The sequence below is a fragment of the Hippopotamus amphibius genome, chromosome 10, assembly GCF_030028045.1.
Source record: "Hippopotamus amphibius kiboko isolate mHipAmp2 chromosome 10, mHipAmp2.hap2, whole genome shotgun sequence".
NCBI lineage: Eukaryota > Metazoa > Chordata > Mammalia > Artiodactyla > Hippopotamidae > Hippopotamus > Hippopotamus amphibius.
In genome coordinates this window covers 27,622,313-27,646,616 of record NC_080195.1, presented here as the reverse complement: position 1 = coordinate 27,646,616, position 24,304 = coordinate 27,622,313, and the positions used below count along the sequence as shown (strand labels likewise).

The 24,304-nt window shown below is 43.0% G+C and overlaps 1 protein-coding gene across 2 annotated transcripts in view; it reads right to left on the bottom strand.

Annotated features, from left to right (window-relative positions):
* Positions 1–24,304, bottom strand: part of UNC5D (unc-5 netrin receptor D) — a 571,153-nt gene that overhangs the window by 60,807 nt on the left and 486,042 nt on the right. For both annotated transcript variants that reach the window (XM_057697245.1, XM_057697246.1), the window contains 3 exons: positions 14,474–14,659; positions 10,516–10,893; positions 4,881–4,965 (listed from right to left, as the gene is read on the bottom strand). In XM_057697245.1, coding sequence (XP_057553228.1) covers positions 4,881–4,965; positions 10,516–10,893; positions 14,474–14,659 — 649 coding nt within the window. The remainder of the gene's footprint in view (positions 1–4,880; positions 4,966–10,515; positions 10,894–14,473; positions 14,660–24,304) is intronic.

Below are 24,304 nucleotides of genomic sequence, written 5' to 3'. Positions count from 1 at the left end.
AAATTTAATATTGCCACTTGCAGCAACATGGATGGACCTAGAGATGATCACACTACATGAAGTCAGTCAGACAAAGACAAATATTATACAATATCACTTATATGTGGAATCTAAAAAAATAATGAAAATGTATTTGCAAAACAGACTCGCAGACATAGAAAGCAAACTTATGGTTAGGGGAGAGCTGGGGAAAGGGATGAATTAGAAGCTTGGAATTAACAGATAAATGACAAGGATTTAGTGTACAGCGTGGAGCTATATTCAATATCTTGTAAAAACCTACAATGGAAAAGAATCTGAAAAATACATATAACTGAATCACTTTGCTGTACACCTGAAACTAACATAATATTTTAAATCAACTATACTTCACTTAAAAAATAAAAAACGCTGGACTTACCTGCTCTTCCACAGCCCCTTCCTACCATACACTGTATAGATACTGGAAAATGTATCCTGGAGCTGGAAATCACTGAACTATATAACCATTATACCTTTCTTTGGCTAATTTCTATTGATCTTTTAGTCTCAGCTTAAGTGACATCTCCTGGAAGCCACCTTTCCCACTACCCATTCTGTAAATCTATCCTTAGAATAGATTAAGGGCCTCCTCTATTTTTCCATTGCTTTCTGTGAAGTCCTTTATTGCAGTGTAATTCCACATTGAATTATCAAGTTATTACTGTCCTCCCCAAATCTGGACGCTTCTCTGGGTGTTTCATGGTATTTCCATTATTAGGCATAAGCCCTGACTCTCATCAAGCACATCTCATTGGACTCAAGAATAATAGGCCTAATTATGCCTCATAAAGTGCCGAGTGTGACATAGTCTAAAAATACATTATTAGCCAGAAACTTTTGTTTTGGTGCCCCATCCTGCTAGAACCTAAGGCAAACCTAACTTTTCTTGGTCTTAATTTTCAAATCTACAAAATTAAGACAATTATCGTCTTTCAGATTGTATATCACACAGTCCTACAGTATCCTTATAAGGTAGTGAAGAGGAAAGTTAGAAACTTACACTCAGCTAAAAATAACTCCATGCTGGTTTCACTTTTGTGAAATATGCTTGCTGTGCAGAGAAAAACAGGATGACCTAACAATCCAATGTAACTTCAAGATGTTTTGCTAAAAAATGGAATGTTCTGCACCTGCTCTTGTAAGTTTCTGTTTGGAAACTTCCATGCTCTGTAAACATGTGTGCTATAAAAGTAAAGCTCACCCTGAGCTCGGGGCCCAGAACTTTGGAGCATTAGCTCATCTGGGGCCACTGGCTTAATAAACCTGAGTTCTCCAACCCTCTCAGTGTGGTGCTTGGTTTCTCGACGGACGGATTTCTGCAACAGTAGGTACCTACTATTACTTTGCAGATGCGCACACAAAGAGTTTCATTAACTTACCTAAGGTCATGTGAATCAGAGCAGTGAGTCTTAAGTCTGCAGGGTTCAGATGCTTACACTCTTAGCCACTGAGCTCAGATGTCTCCTAACATCATGTCCACTGAATTGAGACCTGTTTCCAGCCTTTCTTCTCTCAACCATGATGCCACAACAGCCGTTTACCCTATAGATGTCTAAGAAGTGTTCAGCTCGATCCTCCCTTCCTGCCCTGCCTAATTCTTGGTGCTCTGACAGGGCGATTCCAGAGGATGCCTCTCTACAGGGGCCAAGCCTTGGAATGCAATGTTAGAAAGCTGTTTCCTTCGAGTCCCTGATGTCAAGGAGAGGTGATATCCTTTAGTCCGTGAGCACCGGAATTGGAGTCAGACATCCTAAAGTTGAATTCCAGCTCACCCGGTAAGTAACACACGCTTGCCAAGCAGCCTCGCTTCTTGGACACTTCATATTTTTTACATCTTCTTTTCTCATCTCAAAAATGGGTGTAAAACCCCTCTTCTTTTGAACACAGCTGGGGAGATTAAATGCGTGTGAGAGCACCTTTGCAAGTTATACTGAAACAGAGGTGAGTGATTACTTTTTCAAGGATGCAAAGTCCCCTCCTAGTGAACCATGTAACAACACGTATACATGTACAAAAAGTCAACAGAGTTCATTCCTTCAGCATGATGACCAACCAAAGGTCCAGATTGCTGGAGGAGGTTAGAAAAGATTCATGAGGATGGTTGCTCAAGTCTGAGAGTACAGATAAAGCAGGACATCGAGGGAAGGAAAGTGGACGTCATTCCACTTCATGGGAAGTATAGTGTCCTCTTGGAGACTTTCCAGGTATGCGAGTAGGATGTCCCAAGAGAGACAGGGCACACTCAATTCAAACAATGAACAACCTCCCTTGAAACTTCCTAAACTATTAAATATATCCATCTGAGACTGAATACAGGGCATTGTTTTGAGTCTGTGGTTCACTCCACACAGCCATACCCCTGGGAATCTGGTACAGAATTTGGGTCCTGGATGTTATGACTCCATAAAATCATCACCCTGCTATACCAGGGATGTAACTCAGAAAGGAGCCACAGAAATGGGTCAGCACTCGGAAAATGGAACACCTTTAAACACAGCATGAAGATGGTGGATGGTGTTGGGAAGACCCCATTGTAATTCTCTGTGTGTGAGGGTGACGGAGACGCAGAAAATCCAATTCTCACGCCCATGACCTCACAGGGAAGGAACTGAGATGGCTCTAGAGGCAAAGGTGAAAGAGCCAGAGCAGCGCTGTCCCGGCTCTACAGACTCTGAGGAAATGGGCCTCAATCTGAACACGAGTTCAGAATGGCAGACAGACAGCATAAGATGAAAATGGGTTTAAATGGGTTTTCAAGTAAACTTACAAAGAAAAGATGACACTACATAGCTATCTCTAGTCTTCCCCTGATTAATCACAGGATTAAAAGCAGAACTCAGATGGAAGCAGCCTCCTGGCAAGGATAGAAAAAAATTTACCTGAGCTTTAAAAAAAAAGTGTTTTTGTACATGGAGCTCCTCAAAAAGGAGTGAGAGTGGCCAAGGAAGTGAAGTGGGCTGTAGTCTAGTGGCCACACGTTTCCTTCAGAGGTAGGAACATCTGGGAATCTTTCAGCAACATGGAAAGAAATGTACGCTTCCTACAGTCATATTTCATCCTCTGTTAAATAGAGAGGAACACGCACCCCTCATAGATCTGAAGTCTTGGCTGAACTGTTCTTCAGTTTCCATTCCCCTTCCTGAACAGCAGCAATGAACTCGCACCTTAGATACTGATGGATAAACCAAACAGATCAACATGGAACGTACAAAGCTTAGCAAGGGGTGATCCCAGGAGGCCGTACCTGTCTTTCGGAGTTTTTTTGAGCTCTGGTGAGTTCTTATGTATTTCTCTTTCTTATTTTTCCACTTCAGGATGTTCTAAGTAATATTTCCCTCCTTTTTGAGCCATGTTATTTAAGTATGTTTGATGCCTTTGGACACATTCTAGCTCAGATCTTCCTAAGGAGAAGCTTCTAGTAAGAGATGGGGACTGAGGTGAGTTGTGCATTAGGTGCCTTTGAAAATGTGAATGAGCCCTAGGCTGGCTCTCACTTAATGAGGTGGAAGACCCTGGGGGGCAGGAGTGTGTTTGAGGGGAAGGAGCTGAACACTGGCTCTGTGGACTCATTACCACCAAAGGAACAGGATGCAGAGGGGAGGAAGGTTTGTAGGAGCCCATGATTTTCAGACAAGGTTTAACTGCATTCTGCTTCAAACTTGATTTCTGAAGGGTGATGCATTTAAAAGTGTATGTGTAATTGGCTGTGACCTCAATTTTAAACAGGTACAGTTGCTTAAAAACATCAACCAAAGAGAAAAACGAGGTGACTCTCATCCAGAGAACTCTGTTTTTAGGTCTGCTTTGTTGAGATTTTGAATAAAACCTCTGTGCCTTGGCTTCCCCTTTGTGCCAAGTGGAGATATTTAAACACTGGCATGTTTTCAGGCACACAGGTAATGGACCTGGGTCTACAGAACTGAGGAAATAACACAGGAGCCCGATGTAGCACAGCTTACGCACAAATCCTCTGAGTTTCCCCAACAGCCACTTAGCAGAGCCTTTTCTTCCTCTATTCTCAAGCCCCATAAAGCACAAAGTTAAAACCACTGGGTACCAACAAATCTTCTTCTGGAGATAGCTATCAAAGTCTGTTCAAACCATCTGTTTCTCTGACTGTTTCTCCTTCGTGTGTCTGTGTGTTTTTGCTAACAACAACAAAATCTATTCTAAAATAACCGAGATGTTATGACTGAAAATGCCAGAGGTATATAGATCCAGTTTATGAGAGAAATTGCTTTCTAAAGAGGAGTTCGGCTCATCTTGTGTGGAAGAAGGCAACATATCTACAAATATTATAGGTGCACTAGGAAAATAACCAACTACTTTCATTAAAAGAGTCTGCAGCAAGATTTGTGCACATAATTGAATTTAACGTTGCTGAAATTTGTCAGACCTGAAAGCTACTGAAGTGTGGACTATGTTTTTCTCTGAGGAAAACTGCCTAAGAAATTGTCTCTCAGCTGTAGGGCAGGTCTCCTGTTGATGTTAAAAGGTCAGAGATCAGTTATTCTCTGCATTTTCATAACGCATAGCACCAAAGAGTACCTCCAACGGGTGATATTCCTTTCTTTTGAGAGGAAAGTCCTGTGATGCAGTCAGTGTTTGTGGGGAGACCCGGATTATACCTTGCTTTTGGAGTTACTGTTTCAGTGTCTGCTGTCCAGATGTCAGTGACTTGGGTTAGCTGCCTACAAAATGGACAGCCAACAGTGTGGCAACTGATTTTTCCCTCCATACAGTCAAATAGCTCACTCTCTCACCTACATACCTCCATGTCACATTATCTTAATAACTTCAGCTTTTCTGCAGGAGTTCCATTTCATACTTAATATCTCATTAATATGCCATCCTCTTACCTGGGTTCACCTTGGTTGATGGACATGTAAATCTCCCAAGAATTCTCCTCTGGGATGGCACCATGTGGGATCAGTAGACTCACCCCTGAAAAAAGAAAAAGCCAAGAGGTTATTTGTAGAGTCTCCAGTTATCCTGAAGCACCTCAGGTGAACAGCTTACAGATACTCTCAAAGAGGGACCACCTCACAGCAATTTATGAAATTCCAATCCTGGCAAAGTTTGATAACAAAGAAAATATTGTTTGACATAAAGAAAGGCATATGATTTAACCATACTCAAATCAGATTTTTATTTATAGTCTTCCTAATGTAAATTGCTGCAGCTATTACAGAAAACAGTATGGAGGTTCCTCAGAAAAGTAGAGTTGCTATCTGATCCAGCAATCCCACTTCTGGGCATATATCTGGACAAAACTGTAATTCGAAAAGATACGTGTACTCCTGCGTTCAGAGTAGCACTATTTACGATAGCCAAGCCATGGAAGCACCCTAAATGTCTGTCGACAGATGAATGGATAAGGAAGACGTGGTACATATATACAATGGAATACTACTCAGCATAAAAAAAAAAATAAATGCCACCTGCAGCAACATGGACAGACACAGAGATTATCATACTAAGTGAAATAAGTCAGAGACAAATACTGTATGACATCACTTAATACTATATGACATCACTTATATGTGGAATCTAAAATATGCAACAAATGAACGTACCTACAAAACAGAAACAGACCAACAGACGTAGAGAACAGACTTGTGGTTGCCAAGTGGGACGAGGAGTTGGGGAGGGATGGGTTGGGAGTTTGGGGTTAGCAGATGCAAATTATTATATATACGATGGATAAACGACAAGGTTCCACTGTGTAGCACAGGGAACTATATTCAATATCCTGGGGTAAACCACAATGGAAAAGAATATGATAACGAATGTATATGTGTAATTGAATCACTGCTGTACAGAAGTTAACACAACACTGTAATAAAAGAAATTTAACATAGTCTTCCTAGCATTTAAAAAATTCTCTTATTAGATTTGGTGTCCTGAGAGCAGGCACTATCAAACATATCTGAGAATATATGAGTTCATCAGTGTATCAGTTAATTGGCTCTAAAATTTAAAAAGGTATTTTGCTATCTTGTCTCTATCCATTCATTTCCTAAAACGGTATCCAGGTTGATGGGTGAGCTATCTAACATTTTGCTAGAGCCTCGTGTGTGACTGTCTTCTAAATGGTGCATCTTGAAGTCAGTTTAGGGAGGTCACCAATGCACTAATGCATTTTGTCAAGAAAACAGGGGAAGGAAAAAGCGTGGACGAGCTTAGGAACATACAGGTTGTTGTGTAGCCACTATGTGGCCCCACATTTGCAGACAGAAGCTAGAAAAGGTTAAAGCTGGCTTAACCATATTTCACATCAGCGTCAAATTGAAAAAACTCAGTAGCCTTTCTTCAGTAAAATCATATAACAAAGGGAGTGGGGCAAAGGAAGACACATCACACTGCATTTGAAAATCCCCTTTCCTCCTGAATGCTATGAATTAAATATTTCACTCTGGCCAAGAGGGAAGAGTCTAGAGAGGGCAGAGATTCTCTTTAACGTAGCTTCTTGTTTATAAAAAGAAATGAAATAGAGACACAGATCTTTACAAAATACAATCTCAGGGTATCCTCCTATTCTTTGAATAATGCAGCACTCACCTTTTCTCCTTTCATTAGAGCTAATGTAATCACCTAGGAAGCTTTCAGGGTACTGATGATAATTTAAATCTAGAGATGGCAGGCTTTACCGATATCCTTCTGTGTGCCTGTTAGCTGCTATAGAGTCAAGGAATGCAAGACTCATGGCAAAAACAGCTATCTGTGATTCACATTTATGGACATTATTCAGTAACACGCTAGTTATCATCAGGATCTTTCACTGGCACTAAGAATGAGGCCCATTTTAAATCTTGCTTACAGCTTTTCAGCAAGGGTATCCATTTATATTCTGGACCCTAATGTCAACAGTAGGAGACCTGTAATTGCCATACTCAGCGGCCTCTGATCAGGCTCCTCCTTTAATTGCCCATTCTTCCTTAAATGTAGTTGCCAGATGACGTGGTCTCCATTACATCCTTCCCTGCTGCGGAGGAGAAGTTATCATACACACCCTAGACGTTTTATATTCTTAGCCTGGCATTGCACTTTCTCTCCGTTGCCTCTCTTTGATGACAGAGACATTCGGGCACTATCCTTTAGACACAGAAGCACAGGAGGTCACCGTCAAGAAATAATGCCATCTTAGGCTATTAACCCAAAAGAATAGGTTTGCTGTGCTCCCATATTTCTTTTCCTCTTTTTTCCTTGACTGAGGTCTGTTTCACATGCAATAAAACTGGACCCATGTTAAGTATACAAACTGATGAGTTTTGGGGCACATGTATACGCTCATGTAACCACCATCACAATCAAGATACAGAACATTTCTACTGCCTCAAAAAGTTCCTTCCTGCCCTTTAGAAGTCAGTTCGATCGCAGCCCAAAGGATCACTTATTTGCTTCCTGACATGTTGATTAGTTTCTTTTCTAAACTCTCGAATAAATGAAATATGGTATAAAAAAAAGCACTAATGGCTTATTATGTTCGTAACATGTAGCACAATGCCAGGCAGACAGTAAGCACTCAAAAAATAAATCATGAGTATATGAATGAATGAACAGGATTGAAATTTTTGAGTTAAAAAAAAAAAAAAAAAAGCCAGGCTTCGAGACATGTTGTCTTATGCAGATCATCAAGGCCTGACAGTTAACTCTCAGATTGAGTCAGAATAAATAATGAGTGTGTACTTTTGAGAAAGGGCTGTTTGTAGAGCAGATCCTATCACATTCTCTTCAAGTCAGCTTAATTCCTTGTGTTCAGATTGCAACATTTTTCATCATACTCCTAAATTCAACCTGACTCTACAGGATCACTGGAGTTTTAAACAATTTGGTGTGATTATCCTTTAAACAGACTTCCCTCCCCCGACCCAAACATGTAAATTGTGTTTGGAAAACTGAAGTTAGTCAAATACAGAGGCAAAAATCACGGGTGGTGGTGCTGCTGGTGGCAACCTACATCTTATGAAGAATGAACGGCTCCGTGGGAAATCCTTATGCCCCTGGTCCCCTAAAGACGTATCTATGTTCAACACGTCATTCACGAGTTATCTCTGATGAAAGACAAATATACGCTCCCCTAAATTGCACCTGCTACCCTGACAGCCTTTTATTTGATAGGACAATGGAACTGCCTGAGTTTTTCTCGTACATATTTTGCATAATAAATGATCTGGGAGTGTGGGGACTACTGCCAACCTTTTCCACAAACCACTGCCAGGCAGCCCGCCATAATTTGGGAAGGATGGCGTTAGAACAATTTAATTTCTGCACCTTGCTTCTTTATACTTTAGCTCCCCAGGGCATATTTTACCTTTATGTTCTGCAAATAACAGAGCATATGTTTCAATTCCCCGCACTTATTTTTCCTCAAACTCATTCCCAGTGAACAGCTTCAGTCTTGTCTATGACTTCTCATTCAGAGCTCTGAAAATGCCCCTTCACAGAGGAACTGTTTGGAAATCGTAGATGATGCTATCAGAACTTTGAGTTTTCAACCAAGTGCTTCTCAAGTCAGAAGGGAAACAAGAAAAAAATCTGTCTCACCATGATTTCATCTCACTTTCTTCGATGAATATTAAACAAATATAGCTGACAAGTGGGTGGATCTTGGCACTCCTTCCACGTGTGTGTAAATGCACACGTGTGCACTCACACACACACGAGGATGGGAAGAGAGAGGAAAGTGGGCCAATCTATTCAACCAGTAATTACTGAGAACCACCTAAGTACCAAGCACTAGGTAAGAGAGTGGAAATAAAAGTATAAAAACTCAACATGCAACTTCATATAACTCTGATGTTTATACATCCTCTTCTCTTTGAAAGGGCAGGGTTTGCATCTTTTCCTTTTCCAGATCCCACATTTCCAATTTACAGATTCTTACAAGAAAGGTACCTGGTAAATATGGGCGCCTGCTCACTCCACATCCATCTCCTACCTGCCGAATCTCACCAGGAGGAAGACACCACACACTATTGACACTCACACATAAACAAAGACTCTTACCATGTCCTAAAGCACCAACCGAGGGAGATTTAGAGAACTGGAAGTTTAGAAAACAAAATCATTATTGGGGCTGCACTGGAGGGCTATTTGCCTGAAATGAAGTTTTTAAGGAAACGATATAGGAAAGCCAAACAATCATCAATTTGAAACAAACTGCAGGCGCAAGTCACTAAGTTACTTAGTTAGTGGAATAGTAGCGTCAGGCTAGTTCTACTACAGAATTCATTGTATAAGACAAAATGATATTGTAGGTGGGTTAGCTCTACCCTACAGAGAAATCTGCCCAGGCCCTGCAGGTTCCGACTCAATGCTCTCCAGTTCTTTAATAACACTTGCAGATCTGATACATTCGCTTTCCTCTCAGCCGACAGTGATGATTCAGAGCAGTCCCTGAATCTCGTTGCTCAGAAATCGGAGGAGAGATTGCTTTCTTCCTCCACCTAGTTAGATCTTAGATGGGAACCCTGAAGACTAATCCATAGGTAGAGTGTCATTTTCACAGTGATCTGGGCTGTATACCTTGTCAAAGCATCAAGAAACTTCCAACCAAAAGGAACAAAACACTCTTGAGAACCAGTACAGCCATGGATCTGAAGTTTGAATTCAAAAGAGCAACCCCATAAGGAACCCTCATCCCTGCTCATCATAAAGCAACATTACAGCAAGGCTGACAGACACTGATGGTGTTTTGTGAGGTCAGTTACTGAGGAAGTTTAAGTGTCATTTCACTACATTATCAACTAGTGCGTAAACCATGCTTCGCTATAAACATGGTATTGGTCAGTCACGTCAAAGAGTGTTTTCAGTGTTTCCAGATCATGTTCTAGGAACTAGTTCAAGGGGCCTTAAACTCTGGGGACCACCCAAACCTTTTGAGCCAACGTGGCTGTCAACCCTAACGGCATCTGACGGAGTATAAGTTCCAAGCTGAGATAAAGATGGCAAAATCTAATCTCAGCACTGGTTCTGGTTTGCTATGTAAATCAAGCCAACTTACGGAGCCACGGCGTCACGGCGTTTGTCGCTCTGACACGGGGAGAGTCAACATCTTAAAAATGAATCTTGGGGCTTCCTAGATGGCCCAGTGGTTAAGAATCCACCTGCCCATGCAGGGGACCTGGGTTCAATCCCTGCTCCAGGAAGATCCCTCATGCCGCGGAGCAACTAAGCCCATGCGCCACAACTACTGAGCCTGTGCTTTAGAGCCCGTGAGCCACAACTACTGAGCCCATGTGCTGCAACTACTGAAGCCCATGCGCCTAAAGCCCATTCTCCACAACAAGAGAAGCCACGGCAATGAGGAGCCCACGCACCACAACGCAGAGTAGCCCCCACTCACAACTAAATAAAGCCCGCACACAGCAACAGACCCAACACAGCCAATAAAATAAATGAAAAAAAAAGAATCTTAGGGGACATCATTATGTACATATAATATGTTCAAACAAACACTAGAAAATACACAAACGCACACTTACCACCCACCTGTATTTGGCATTACTAAGCGTCCTCCTAAATGCCCAAAGACACCAGTGGTCCTTAGTTCCGTCCTTGTAGCAAGTGATGACAGATTTTGGATGTAGGGTGTCTTATTTCTGGGATGCACTGTCATGAAGCTGCGGTTGTTTCCATGGGGAAAAGTCCCAGAATGATTCTTGCCGTGGTACTCAGCTCTCTCAGACACGCCCAGGGAGACCATGAATGAGCTCTGCACTTTAACTTTGATGTCCGACAAAGGGTTAAAGAGTGAGGACTCTGTCATGAGTTCCTTGTCCAGCGGGTCCTGTAGACAGATGGGCCCATTGTATGTTCGGCTCACTGTTAGGTCTGGTTGCATGGAGGAGTTCAAGAGCAGGGAGTTACCTGGTCAAAGAAGATTGACCTGTCACTCAGAAACTGCAAAGCATCACAGTTATTCCTTTACATCCGCCTCCACTTAACTGCATAACATGTGCTCGCTCACTAGCTGCTCTGGTCAGGGCTTCAGACCTACCCTGGGCATCTAAAGCATCTAACAGGCTATTCGTTAGTGCCCAGAGCCTTGGCATCAGGCGCTGTGGCTTTCAAAGTCAATTCCCTGAATGCCACTGACCAAACTCATCACTTGCCAGAGTTCTTTACATGCGACCTTTTCAAAACAAGTATTTCTGGCACTCCACCAGGCAACTCACTCAGGTATGACTGTTGACGGGATTATTTTAACTGGCAAAGAGAAGCTTCCAAAAAACAAAAAGGAAAGAATGATGTTTTGCAATCCCGTTTGGAGCAAAAATAACATCTGTTCATTTTAAATGGCAAGAGATGACACAGCGTGGTGACGAGGTGGTGCTGTTTATAATCGAGGTGGCGTGGGTGCCAGCACGTCCCACGTGGGATCCTGGGCAGTTTCTAGGGCTGGGGGAGGAAATGATGTGTCCCTCAGAGCAAAAGGGTCAGGGGACTTCATGAACTGCTCCATGTCTGAGCAGCCAATTTGCTCTAATAGCACAGATGTCACTCTGAGAGGCAAAGAGAGAGACTCAGATGCTACATGAGGAGCATCTTAGAAGGGCTTCCTGACTCAAAACCAATGGAGAAAAATAATCCTTACAAAACATGAGAAATTGGACTTTCTCATCTGTTGGGACATAGCAGTTTTTTTCTATGCCAGATATTAAAAAGAAATGCTGTGATATTTTCCTGTGATGAAGTAATCTCATTTATTAGTAAATAACAAAGTAACCCTCAGTTCCAAACTTCCCACCCATATCAGTCCGTCAACCTGACATCTCAAATTGAAACCCAAACCACATTAAACCATTTTCCTTTGGGGCCTGACAAAACTGTTTCAAGTATGATATTTTTGAAAATGTTGCAATTCTAGGCCATAGCGTATTAGCCTCTATTGTTTTTCCATTTTCATAATTTGTAACAATGGCAGCAGGAAATCTATAACCCTGACTTTTCCCACCTCTTGGTTCTGATGCTCTAAGAATCCAAAATCAGAGGAGGAGGTTCAAAATGAGATGAAATGACCTTATAGATCTAAAGGCACCTTGATGAGGCATTTTCTCATGTTTGAGGCTCCTGTGCTAAGAAACAGGCATGATAAGGAGCTGAGCTTTTTAACAGAACTGCACTGAACTCTACAGGTAGCAGCCTTACTCTGGGTTATGGTTTCCCCAGGCAAGAAGTGGGATTGAAGAACCATCTCTCATCTGAAAAGAGTCTGGAGCCAGATACCTGAAAAAAGCCTCTCTCTGAGTCACATGGTTGTTTGATCTTCTAAAGGTTAATTTCTAGCTACTCTTAAAAGACCCTCCTACCTTATATAAAGCCAAGAAGCAAAAACATTTCCTAGAGTTAGACTGAAGTCTAAAATGCCTGATTATCATAATATATACATATGATAGAGTCCATGGTTGAAGAAAGTTGGCAGCCAACTTGATTCAGGTCTGATCGGGGACAATCCCCCTGTGACACCAAGTTCTTCTTTGGATGTCCTTTTTGAGGTCCCTGGTCTACTCTCCATAGGACATTCTATTTAAGTCTCACCATTCACCTTGCTGGGGCTCCAGCCTTATTTGTTCAAGAAGAGATGTCGCTAAGACAACGGAGCATCAGTGTAAGATGAAGCCTCACCATGAATATGGGGAACAGTGGAATTTTAATAAAGGGTTTCTGCTTGTATCACTAGTTTTGTGAATTCTTGGTCAAAGAAAATGGGAAAGTATGTTTGCAAAAGCTACATCCTCTCTTAGAGATTCACAGTACAAGTACATTCTGAGAAGCCTCACGGTAATGAGATGAGTTTCAGCTTATCCAAGTCAGCCTTCCCCAAACGTTCATGTCAGGGAAGCATCCCTCTCACCTGCTGCGTGATGCTCTGTGGAATTCACTGGCATCCTGTGCCAAGGTAAGAGGAGTCAGTGGCTTCTAGAACGATACTCACTGCATTAACTGAGTACCTTCCATAAGCCAAGGGTTTATAACCCATGTTATTCCAGGTGGTTTCATCCTCACAAGAACCCCCCCCCCCCGCCCCAAGGTAGATGTTAGTATCCCCACTTTATAGCTGTAAAAATGGAGACTGAGGGGGGTGAGTCGAGGGAGGGAGGGAATACGGGGATATGTGTATAAAAACAGATGATTGAACTTGGTGTACCCCCCCCAAAAAAATAAATAAATTAAAAAAAATGGAGACTGAGAGAGAATAACTGACTAACTAGGTCCTACAGCAATTCTGGCTTCAAGTCTATCTGACCTCAAAGCCTCTGAAGTTGTTCACAAAGCTGCCTCTTCCACTATTGTATATTCTCTATTTTTCAAGCATGAGGGTTAAAGACATGGATGTCTCATGATTTGATGGAACTACATTTCTGGTTTCTTACACAATAAAAAGATCAGTTCTTCACTGGATGTATTTCAAATCAAATCATACACACTAAGCTCTACACCCACATTGAGGGATGTGTTCTTATCTGAGATCAGCCAGACTCAGACCCAGACCTGAAGCCAAGGTGCTGGAAGTGAGTGGTACGCGGTCAAGCATCCCATCTCTCCCAGCCGTCTCCCAATTTCTAGCCTGCCTGCGATCCCGTTTCCCCATCCTGTCGCTATCCCATCACTGCCAAGCAGTGAGGCTCCTTGTCCTGTCCGGCACGTGCTACTGACAAGCAATAAACAGAAATAAAAGTGACAGTATTGACCACAAGGGTCAAGGTAGAAAACTCATCCACGGGAGCGAGACAGTTCCATTTTTTTTTCTAAAATAAAAGCCATCTACGTCTCACCCTTGTCTCCAGTCAGGAATAGAGTTGGTTCCTATAAGAGAATTAAACGGCTGTGTTTTAAAAATGAATATTGCTATAGTGTGACATGATACATTTTCCTTCCCCCACAACAAAAGACTGCCTTACCTTGGCAGCAGCAGTCACTTAGGCTGGGAATTTCAGTTTTTCCCCAGCTAACTGACCCATCATAGATCCTTGAAAATCCTTTTACTTATTTAAAATAGAAGCAGCAAAAATAACTCCACCGAGTAAACAGTGTAATAAATACACCTGGTATCGTAGCTGGTCCTTAGCCTTGAATAATCAGTATTTTAGTTAACTAAATATACATCCCTAAAACAGGATGGTTAAAATAGAAAGTTGGGTGACCGGAGATAAAATAACTTGTGATGCTCACTCTATCTGAAAGGTGGAAATGCCTCATTTAAAATGTTGGGGAACAAAGAATAAAATGTTGGAAAGAGTAAATCAAGACCCGTTGATCCTCATAGCAGCCAAGGACTCAGGCAGACTCCTCCATTGAACCTGGTGTCCTAAGGATTGAGGACAATTTGGTAGCATCTCCCAGTGCCAAGAGCTACGCTCACACAAGACCAAAGCACAGCAGGGTCTTGCGTGAGTGTAATCTGTGGTCCTGAGGATGCGGTGTTGGGGGGCCCTATGCCGCTGACCTTGACGGACTGTTTTGAAGTTGAAGGTCTGGAAGCCACCTGTCAATGCAGAAGAGTCGATGACGTCCACACCATAGTCACTCTGGCTCCGTCTGTAAAGGGTGATGCCGATGACCAGCACCGCGACAGCCACGACTGCAGCGCCCAAGCCCGAGTACAAAGCGATGTCGCTGGCATTCTCAATGCCTGAAAGACACGAGAGAAATCCTAAATTGCCAGCATGGGCACAGAGCCAAAGAGCCACCCCGGGGCACAAAATGCAACGCTACAGGAACTTGGGGAGCTACAGATCAGACACAATGACACACGTAGCTAGCCGCAAGTGGGACTCTCTTTCACACAGTAATCGTGTTTCTGGAAGACCCTGTATAAATCAAAGGGATGCTAGTCAAATAATGTAACTGCATTAAGGTAGCTTACCATGTAATGGAATCTGGAACAGAATCAGTTTTGCAAAGAATATATTTCAAGGAAAAACAGGCAACGCCTTAATCTGCTTCTTTTAGGAAGCCCTATTGCCCTGCAAAGTATATTTTATTTTTGTTGGAAGACATGAGACCCACGTACAGTGACAGAATATGGGTGAACTGCTCTGTCTGTCTATGACCTGGGGCGCATGCACTCACGGAGAGCGGTCTAGGGTGAGAGGGTAACGCGTGGTCTGTGAGTCAGGAGGGGGGGACCAGAGCTCACAAGGATGAACTTGAGCTTGGGCACACGTCACTCAGTTCATCAGAACAGTGACACACATCAGGGTGTTCACAGTCATTACGAGCGACTTCCTGTTGTGAGATATGAACAGGGCTTGGTCCTAGGTGCTCTCACGTCCGCGGTTAATGTTTTCCGGCACCAATTAAATGCTCGACTCTAATCCTTTTTTTTGTGGAAGGGGACTGGTCTCTAAGAGGGCACATGCTGTGTCTCCCATACCTCTCCTACTCCATCCTATTGAATGCATGGGCAAAGCAAAAATAAAAGCGTTAGTTTGAATTTAGATCGTGGGTGTCTCCCCAACCCCCAAGATACGCTGTAGTGGCTCCCCAATCCTTCCCGTAGAGGTACACTGGGTGTGGTTCACTCCTGAAGAAACTCGTAATGGCTACTGCGGTTCAGCATGACATTTACCCAAGACCACGGAATCGTCAAAAAGTGTGTAAAAACGCAAGGTGGCAGGTACTCACTACATAATTGATTTGCCTACAGATTATGTGGTAGGTATACTTAATAGGTCCCAAAGTAATTACTCTGTCACCCCGTTGGGCTCAGCAGATAAAATAAACCCATCATATATTTACCTTGTAATTGCACGGCACTTAATCTGCATTCACCGCCCCCTAATACGGTACTTATGTTATCAAACGAGTACTACTAACCACACAAGTCAATTTATTTCCAGCAAAGTTAGTGGACTATAAAATAAGGTGCCACCAAATTAAAGAGGGAACAAGGAACTCAAGCAGAACCAGTTCCGTAATCGTTTGGTCACCACACAAAAATAATTCGCGAGGGAGAAGAACAGAGCCATCCCACAGAACAGTGTCGGAAAGGTCAGGGGATTATCAGACACTTCTCATAACCACAGCAGCCTGGGAGGCACTGAAAAACAGCGTGTGATTTAGGCTTTAGTTCGACATCATGATGATCCAGATGGGAGAGGGACGGGGATGGGGCATCGCTGGCGGTCTTCCCTAGCCACCCAGAACCATGGCGATGATGAGGGACGCCAACCCTCACGTTCCAGTGCCTACCTGTGTCACACGGGGAGAAAGAAGGGCAGCTGTCACCCCACCCACAGTCTCACCCCCCCTCTACTCAGTTAAGTTCCTTGGAGGGAATCATTAGAGCAGAGAAAGGACATAGAACACAACAGGTGCATCAAGCCTGGGTACCAGGAGCAGTAAGAGAACTTTGGATTGAAACCAATTAGCTTTTCCCCCTCCCTTCCCTGCAGGTCCTTGGGCGCTGCTGACTGATGACACCATCATCTTAAAGGTGTATCTGGGGAGAACACACCTGCTCGACAACTGAGCACAGAGAAAGAGGTTGGCAGTGTCCCAAGTGCAGCTGCTCTTTTGCTGAGCTGGCAAAGTAGACACAAAGACATCTTTAGCTTCCGGTACTAAAATAGGACCAGGAGCCAGAGGATGACCAGGGGAAAAGTACTTCTGCTGAAAATGGACATCACTGGACATGAAATCCTGAAACAAAACTAAACAGCAGGAACAAGCTGTCTTTGTTCGCCTGGATTCCTCTCTTGTTCTTTATGTGTCCACCCTCTTGCTACCCAGGTAACCAGAATTCTCTGCTCTCCAGATACAAGTCCTGTCTTAGGAAAGGACCCTACGTATGCCTTCAGACGGAGGTATAAATGTGGGATATGAGATATAGCTCTCCCAGGAATACGTGCAGAATCTGACCTAAGAGAATGAAATACTGAAATACAGAATTTTAAAAAATGAATACGGGGACTTTGAGGATAGGGCAGGGAAAGAAGGGAGAGAGATTTGTATGGAGAGCACTGCTTCCTTACAAGGCTCACCCTGGCACCTGGTGGGACAGTCTGATCTAAAAGCAGAAGTTCATCGACTCCTACAGAGATAAGTGGGATTTATTTTACAAGAACAATCTGTCCCGAAAATTGAAAGGTTTGGGATTTAATGATTTGATTCGTTCAACATACACTTGGGTAGGGTCAACCATGCGGTGGAAATGAGGATACACGGGTAAATTTACACGTGGTCCATATTCTCAGTTATTTCTTGTCTAAAAGTGGTAAAAGACAAGGTGGTGATGGGATTCTGGTATCCAGGTACAGCTACAGAGATAGACATGAGTCCTCAAAGCCACGTGTGCGCATCTCAAGAGATGTAATCAGTCATCCTTACTCACAGCTCAAATTCTCCTAAAGTTGAGTCACCCTGCTTCTTTCTTCTTCCTCTTTTTTTTCCTCTTCTCTTTATACCTGCTTTTACTTCACCTCCTTCTTTCTTCTTGTTTCTTTTTCCTCTGCCCCATCATTTTCTAATCTATTTCTCCAGGACAGTAGAGTGGGTTTCCCTATAAGGGTTCCTGTGTGCTTACCAGTGTAATTGATTCCCTTTTCACGTGTGTTCAGGACTGGCCCCTGGAGAACCTGAGCTTTCATTGCACATTTTTCACCATAGTTTCTTGGGAGAAGGGGAAGGCGGGGTGTATGTGTCTGTGAGCATGTGGGCACTTGGAGGGGTGCCGCTGTGTACACAGAGCTCTCATCAGAAGAACATCAGAAGCCACTGCTCCTCCTTCCCAGGGGAGTCACTCCAGCCACATGCCCACAAGGTGCAGACACTTCCCAGGACCCAAAAGCTTTCTCCACGCCCAGCCCTGTGCTTCTGCACTCCACACTGCCTATGCCCCAAAGCCAATGGTACTTAACTTACCGGCTAGGTGGACCCTTGCTAGCGAAAAGCCCTGTGCACCTTTCAGATCGTACAGATGGGTCACTGCCATATAGCACCCACCCCACTAGGCATCTAAGGGCCTGCCCATCCTATCTACTCATCTGTCAGGTGTCCACAGCAGGGCCCCCTCCTCCAAGAAAGTGACTCTGTCCTGGTCAGCCCTGCCAACCCGTGGTTTTCTAAACTCTTACATCACTTGCGGTTCTGAGAACTCATTTTGGATCTTTTGATGGCTAATGATCTGAATGCCAATGTATTCTGTATAGCTGCTTTAAATTCTTCACAAGCAGTTCTGTCTCTAGCATTTCCCACAGAAATTTGCAAATTGTTGTGTGCGACTATTTGCTGATTGCTTGCCTGGGGGAAGAGAAATCCCAGTCTGAGGTTGATTGTAGAACCCCTGCTGCAGAGGCCCTCTTCCTTTACATTCACACACATACATGTTTATACCTGCCTGCTCTCTCTCACATGCATGTTTATTTCCTCCAAGTGATTCTGAACAAAAGCCTTGATACCCCATGGCTGATCAGGCTGTTTTGCCTTTTGTGGGCACAGGGTACTTTTCTCTGACTTTCTGTTTATATATCAATGTGTGATTGATGTCTTCCCTGTGCTTTCATCCCTATTTTCCTCTCTCCAAGAGTCGCAAAAGCTTTAGGCCAAGCTCAGAAGGACTCAACATGTGGCAGAAAAAACTTGTGGGCAATCTACAGGCTAAAGAAAACCGAAAGAAAGAAACCAGGACTGGGAAATCTCTTATACTCCAAATTAGTCAGAAACAACAGAGGAATCTGTTCATTGCTGGAAGGAGCATGAGGTATCTACAGAGAAAGGCTGCAAAGATTAATAGTTGGAAACTAGGACCCTGGAAAGGAAATGCTTACAGGTTCATTTGCCCTGGAGAAAGGAGAAGTATAAAGTGGCTTGTGGGGACCCTTTCATGCATAAAGCGTTGTTGTAAGCAGAGGCCACAGTAAGTGCCCGATGAGCCTTCATTTATGAAGCTCGTAACCAGCTCTGCAGCATCTCCAACAAGGGCTGAAAAGGAGGACATGGCTGTTGATTATAGCAACTGGGACTCCGGTTAGATATGAAAATGACCTTTTCTACAAGGAGGGTTGTTAAAAAAGCCGCACTGTATTTCTGAAAGAGCTTATGCAATCTCCTTTCAGGGGCTCTCAAGACCGGCATGACTTGACAATAGTCTGCAGTGACTTCATTTTTGGCCAAAGCTGGCGAGAAAGGCTAAGTGACCTTTCAAAGCCCCTTCGAACTTCAGAGTTCAAGGACTAAGTATTAACGGTTTTCCTGTCTTCACGAATTAGAATCACACCTAGTCATTCAGAGTAACTTTTGTGCCCGAAGGAATGATGTGAAGGGCTGTTTACTTAGTGTGCCTTCCTTTCTTCACAGGAGTCTCGTTGGAAAGACATATTAGTGCCACTTACTCATGGAAATTTAGCTCAATGCCCGTGCTATGGGTTTAACTCTATCAGGTTAGAATCTGTTTTAGAGGATTAGATAGCTACACAAAATGAATAAAGGAACCCAACAAAATGCCTTTCAAAACACACAGTTACAGAATTTGGGATGGACAGGTACACACTGCTGTATTTAAAATGGATAACCGACAAAGGACCTACTGTGTAGCACAGGGAACTCTGCTCAATATTCAGTAACAACCTAAATGGGAAAAGAATTTGAAAAAGAATAGATACAGGTATATGCATGCCTGAATCACTTTGCCGTACACCTGAAACTAACACAACATTGTTAATCAACTATACTCCAATATAAAATAAAAAGTTAAAAAATATATGCTATTCCGTGTGATCTCATTAGATATTATAAAATGACCACTGCTCCCATTTCTGGAAGGGCAAAAAAACCCTCAGCAACTTGAACTGGTATATATATGAGGCAGGGACTTACTAAGGGATTCACACAATAAATATTCACAAAGAGGGCTGAGAGAGGCAAACTACACAGGAGGGTAAAGAACCAGCTGCTATGCTGGAGTCCCAGGAAACAGCCATCTCTGGACCAGCCCCTCCTCATCCCAGCGCGGGCAGTGCTGCAGGTAGAGAGAGATGTGCAGGAATACTTAACTGCACGCAGAAACATAAAAAGTTATTGCGCGAATCGTTTATACCTGCTGTCATTGAGAAGCAACATTTTTTTTTTTATCACATCAGAAAATAGCTTTTACATGGTCAGCTGTGGTCAACCACGGTGAGCACTTCCGGTTACATTTGTGTCGCCTGGCGTCTCATAATCCCGCTGCCAGTCAGCATCTCGGCTTTTCCAACTTGCCATCCTCCAAAACCTCCCTTCTGTTGTCATTAGTAACAACAACAGCACGTTCTGAAATAGCACTTCCTGTATGCCAGGCACTGGTCTACTACTTTACACTTACTAACTCATTTCAGTCCTTCCAACAGCTTTGTAAACATGTGCCCATTTAAATGGGTAAACCAAGGCCAGGAGAATCACTCGCCCAAAGCCTCATGATTGGTAAGCAGCAGAGCTGGGCTTCCATCCAAGGCAGCTGGACTCCAGAGTCGATTCCCTGGCTCACGGTCTCTCCAGCTGCTGTCCACACTGCCTGCTCCTGAAAGCGTGCACAAGCCCCTGTCTCCTTGTCTTTTGAAGTAAAAGGCTGACTCGAAAGTTGACGATGGGGAAATGTGAAGATGTGGAAACAAAAAATAGCTGTTGGGCTGGGGAACTGGTAACAATTTAGACTATAAATCTGCCACCTAGCAGAGTCACCGAACTCCCAGTTTCCTGACGGGTATAGATAAAGGCCTGACACACAATCCTAACTTGCTTTACAGGACGCGGACCCCCACCAGATGAAAACTGCTGACCACAAGAACACGGACCCTAGACCGGTTGAAACCAGAACATTGATGATGCTGCCCCCCAATGACCTCGCCATCAACCAATCAGAAGAAGGTCCACGAGCTGACCACGCCCTGCTCCTTGAACCATTTACTGTAAAACTCCTCACTGCCCCTTCCAGGGCGGGACACACAGACTTGAGGGCATTAGCCCGCTGTGGCCCCCTTTGCCTGGCAAAGCAACGAAGCTCTTTCTTTCTACTTCATCCGAAACTGTCTCCGAGGTTTCATCTGGCACCAGTGTACAGAGGTCGGATTTCGGCAACAAAACCTCTTGATGGCAAGGGTAACCACTAACGGAGCCCTAAGCTTGTCCCTGCTTCTCTGCGAACTACAGGTGTGATCACAGTCTCATCCCCACAACCAAATCTATTTGAGGTAGGCATTCTATTTCCTATTTTACAGACGATTACGTAGGTTCAGATGAGATAAAGAGCCTCAAGGCTTCATCATGAGAAAACGGCAAAGACCGGGTTTGGACACCCATCTGTCTTCACTCCCAAGTGGCTTAACCATTACAGGGTGGCTTCCCTGTCTCTCCTCCCTGCACTGGGTCAACTTGCCCCGCTGGAGAAACTCACCAACTAGACTGGCGTGTATTGTCAAAAACCCGACACTCTGCAAACTCACCTGGGTCTTCCGTGCAGCCGAGTAATTACTGTATGCATGTCCTATGACCAAATAACACTTTTCATTAAAACAGTTACTCTGTACTTTGTTTCCTTTCTTCGACACCCCTGCTTCTCACTGGCCCCTCTTCCTAGTTGAAAAAAATAGAGGTCCTCCTATGTGAGTTCCCTCCCCTGCAACTCAAATTCCTCTGCTCCTTCCTGCATTTTTCCTGTCCTTTTCCCTGTTCCCTGAACAGCTGCTCCTTCTCTGTGTCAGGCCAGCTCTGATCGGCCCTCTCCTGCCTCCGCGGGGACCTGGCCTCATTCATTATTCCCTTTTGGTCTGGCATCTTTCAACCTTGCCTCCACACCTGAGCCTTGCCTTCTGCCTACAAACACAGTCTGGTCTCCCTCATCACCCCCCACCCCCAAATCCTTCTCCCCACCTACTCTCTGATAAACCTCTCAAAGATGCAGTATTTTTTTCACACCCAGGAAATTCTTAGCTCTTTGTTAAAAAAAAAAAAAAAAACCAAAGCATTTTTTAAAAACATTAAACCTTTCTTGAGCTACGTTCTATAATTTCCCTAATCGGTTAACCTCTGTCCGTGTGGAAATAAAAGAATAAAAAGAATACATGCATACAATCAGAAACTGTTTTAGGAACTATAAAAAGTTACACTACCTCAAGAGAAAATTTATCCTCCAACGAAGCCAGAGAAAGATAAATATGATATGATATCGCTTATATGTGGACTTTTTCAAAAAATGATACAAATGAACTTATATACAAAGGAGAAACAGACCCACAGCCATACAAAACAAACTTATGGTTACCAAAGGGGAAAAGTTTGGGGGAAAGATAAATTAGGAGTTTGGGGTTAACATAAATACACTACTATATATAAAATAGGTAAACAAGAAGGACCTACTGTATAGCACACAGAACTATACTCAATATTTTGTAATAACCTGTAAGGGACAAGAATCTGAAAAAGAATAGATACATATGTTTGTATAACTGAATCACTTTGCTGTACACTGAAACTAACACAACACTGTAAATGAACTATACTTCAATAAAAAAAGTTAAAAAATAAAAGTAACTACCCTGGATAGTATCTTTAAGATCTTTCAGAAAAAAATGTAAATTTCCATTTTCTACTCAAAGTTATTATATTATCATTATCATATTTCCATATTATACTTCCTGTACTTTATGTTGCTTTTTTCCCCACGGTGCACAATACCTTGTAGATCTTTTCCATCAGAACCTACAGACCTGCTTCATTTCTTTTTACACGTGCCTAGTCCATGGCCAGGTTGTACAAGGATTTAACTAGATCGCTATCTGTATCATTTGGTTGTTCTTTTACCCTTTTAAAGTCTGACTTTTGCCCAAACCACTGTTGCCTCTTGACGATTATTCACAACCACAGTGATGTTCTTTGTCTTATTCGTTTCCACTGCTCTGTAGCAGAAACACAAGACTAGTCAACCCTCCCTCTAGAAGGGGAAAAAAAAATTCCCTTAAATGTGATTCTCCTACCTTCCCCTTTCTTATTGTTTAGGAACTACCCTTCTTTCTCAAAGTTCTATAAAAGAACTTTAAAGCTCAGTTCTTGGCCCCTCTGGCTCATCTAATTGGATCATCACTCACACACAGACAGTGCTAACTATTCCTTTGATGCCAAACATCCTCAAATCAAAACCTCCTCCCTCGTCTCCTATGTGAAGACGTCTTCCTGCACATCCACCTGCTCGATGGATAAAACCATCATGCAACTGTGTGTTGTGCCAGCATCTCAAACTTGTCATCTGATTGACGGATTCACCATTCTTCTCTCTTCAAATATTTTCTTTTCTTGAATTCCTTTTTTATAGTAATGACATCACCAGAGACCAGGCTTGAGACCGATGTCATCTTTTCTTTCCATTGACCCCTTTCCCAGACCACTCACCCTCCTCACTGATGGGATCCCCAGTGCCTCTCACATCTCAGTTTCAATAGGAGGCATCCACATGGCACAGTCTTGTCTTACCTGGTACCCAGCCCCCAGTCTTTGTTCGCTCTGAACCACTTTACACGTGGTTTACTAAATCTTCCCAAACACAGTTCTGGCACTGCTACCTGTCAGTGACTCTGGTAGGTATTGAGTTCACTCCAACTGGGACTTTCCTTACAGCTCAAGACACATTCTGCTCTGCTCCATCCTGTTTTTCAACTGTTTTGCCCATTTCGCATCCATAGGGACCCTACTCTTTGGCTAAATCTGATGACAGGCATAACTCGAAGGTATTATGGGTTCAGTTCCAGACCACCGCAATGAAGCAAATATCATAATAAAGCGAATCACACAAATTGTTTGATTTCCCAGTGCACATAACAGTTATGTTTATACTATGCTGTAGTCTATTAAGTGTACAACAGCATTATGTCTAAACAGAACAATGGAGATGCCTTAACTAGAAAACACTTTATTGCTAAAAACTGGTAGCCATCATCTGACCAATGCAGGGTTGTCACAGACCTTCAATTTGTAGGAAAAAAGAAAAAGAAAAAGCAACATCTGTGAAGCACAATAAAGAAAAGCCCAATAAAATGAGGTCTTCCCATATCCATTTTTTTTCAAGTAGACCTTGAACTTCAGGAGACTTTTTGTTTCTTTTTGTTCAGACATTTTGCTCTTGCTGAAAGGCTCTCTTCTCCAATCTCTGTTTTCATCCTAACCATTCCTCCAAGATTGACAGTAAAGAAAACCTAGTTTATAAAATATTTCTTGATAATGCACATTCACACGTTCTACTTTTTCAGTAAAGTTGCCAGATTATGCAAAACCGAACATGACACAGTGAAGTTTGGATTTCAGATCAAGA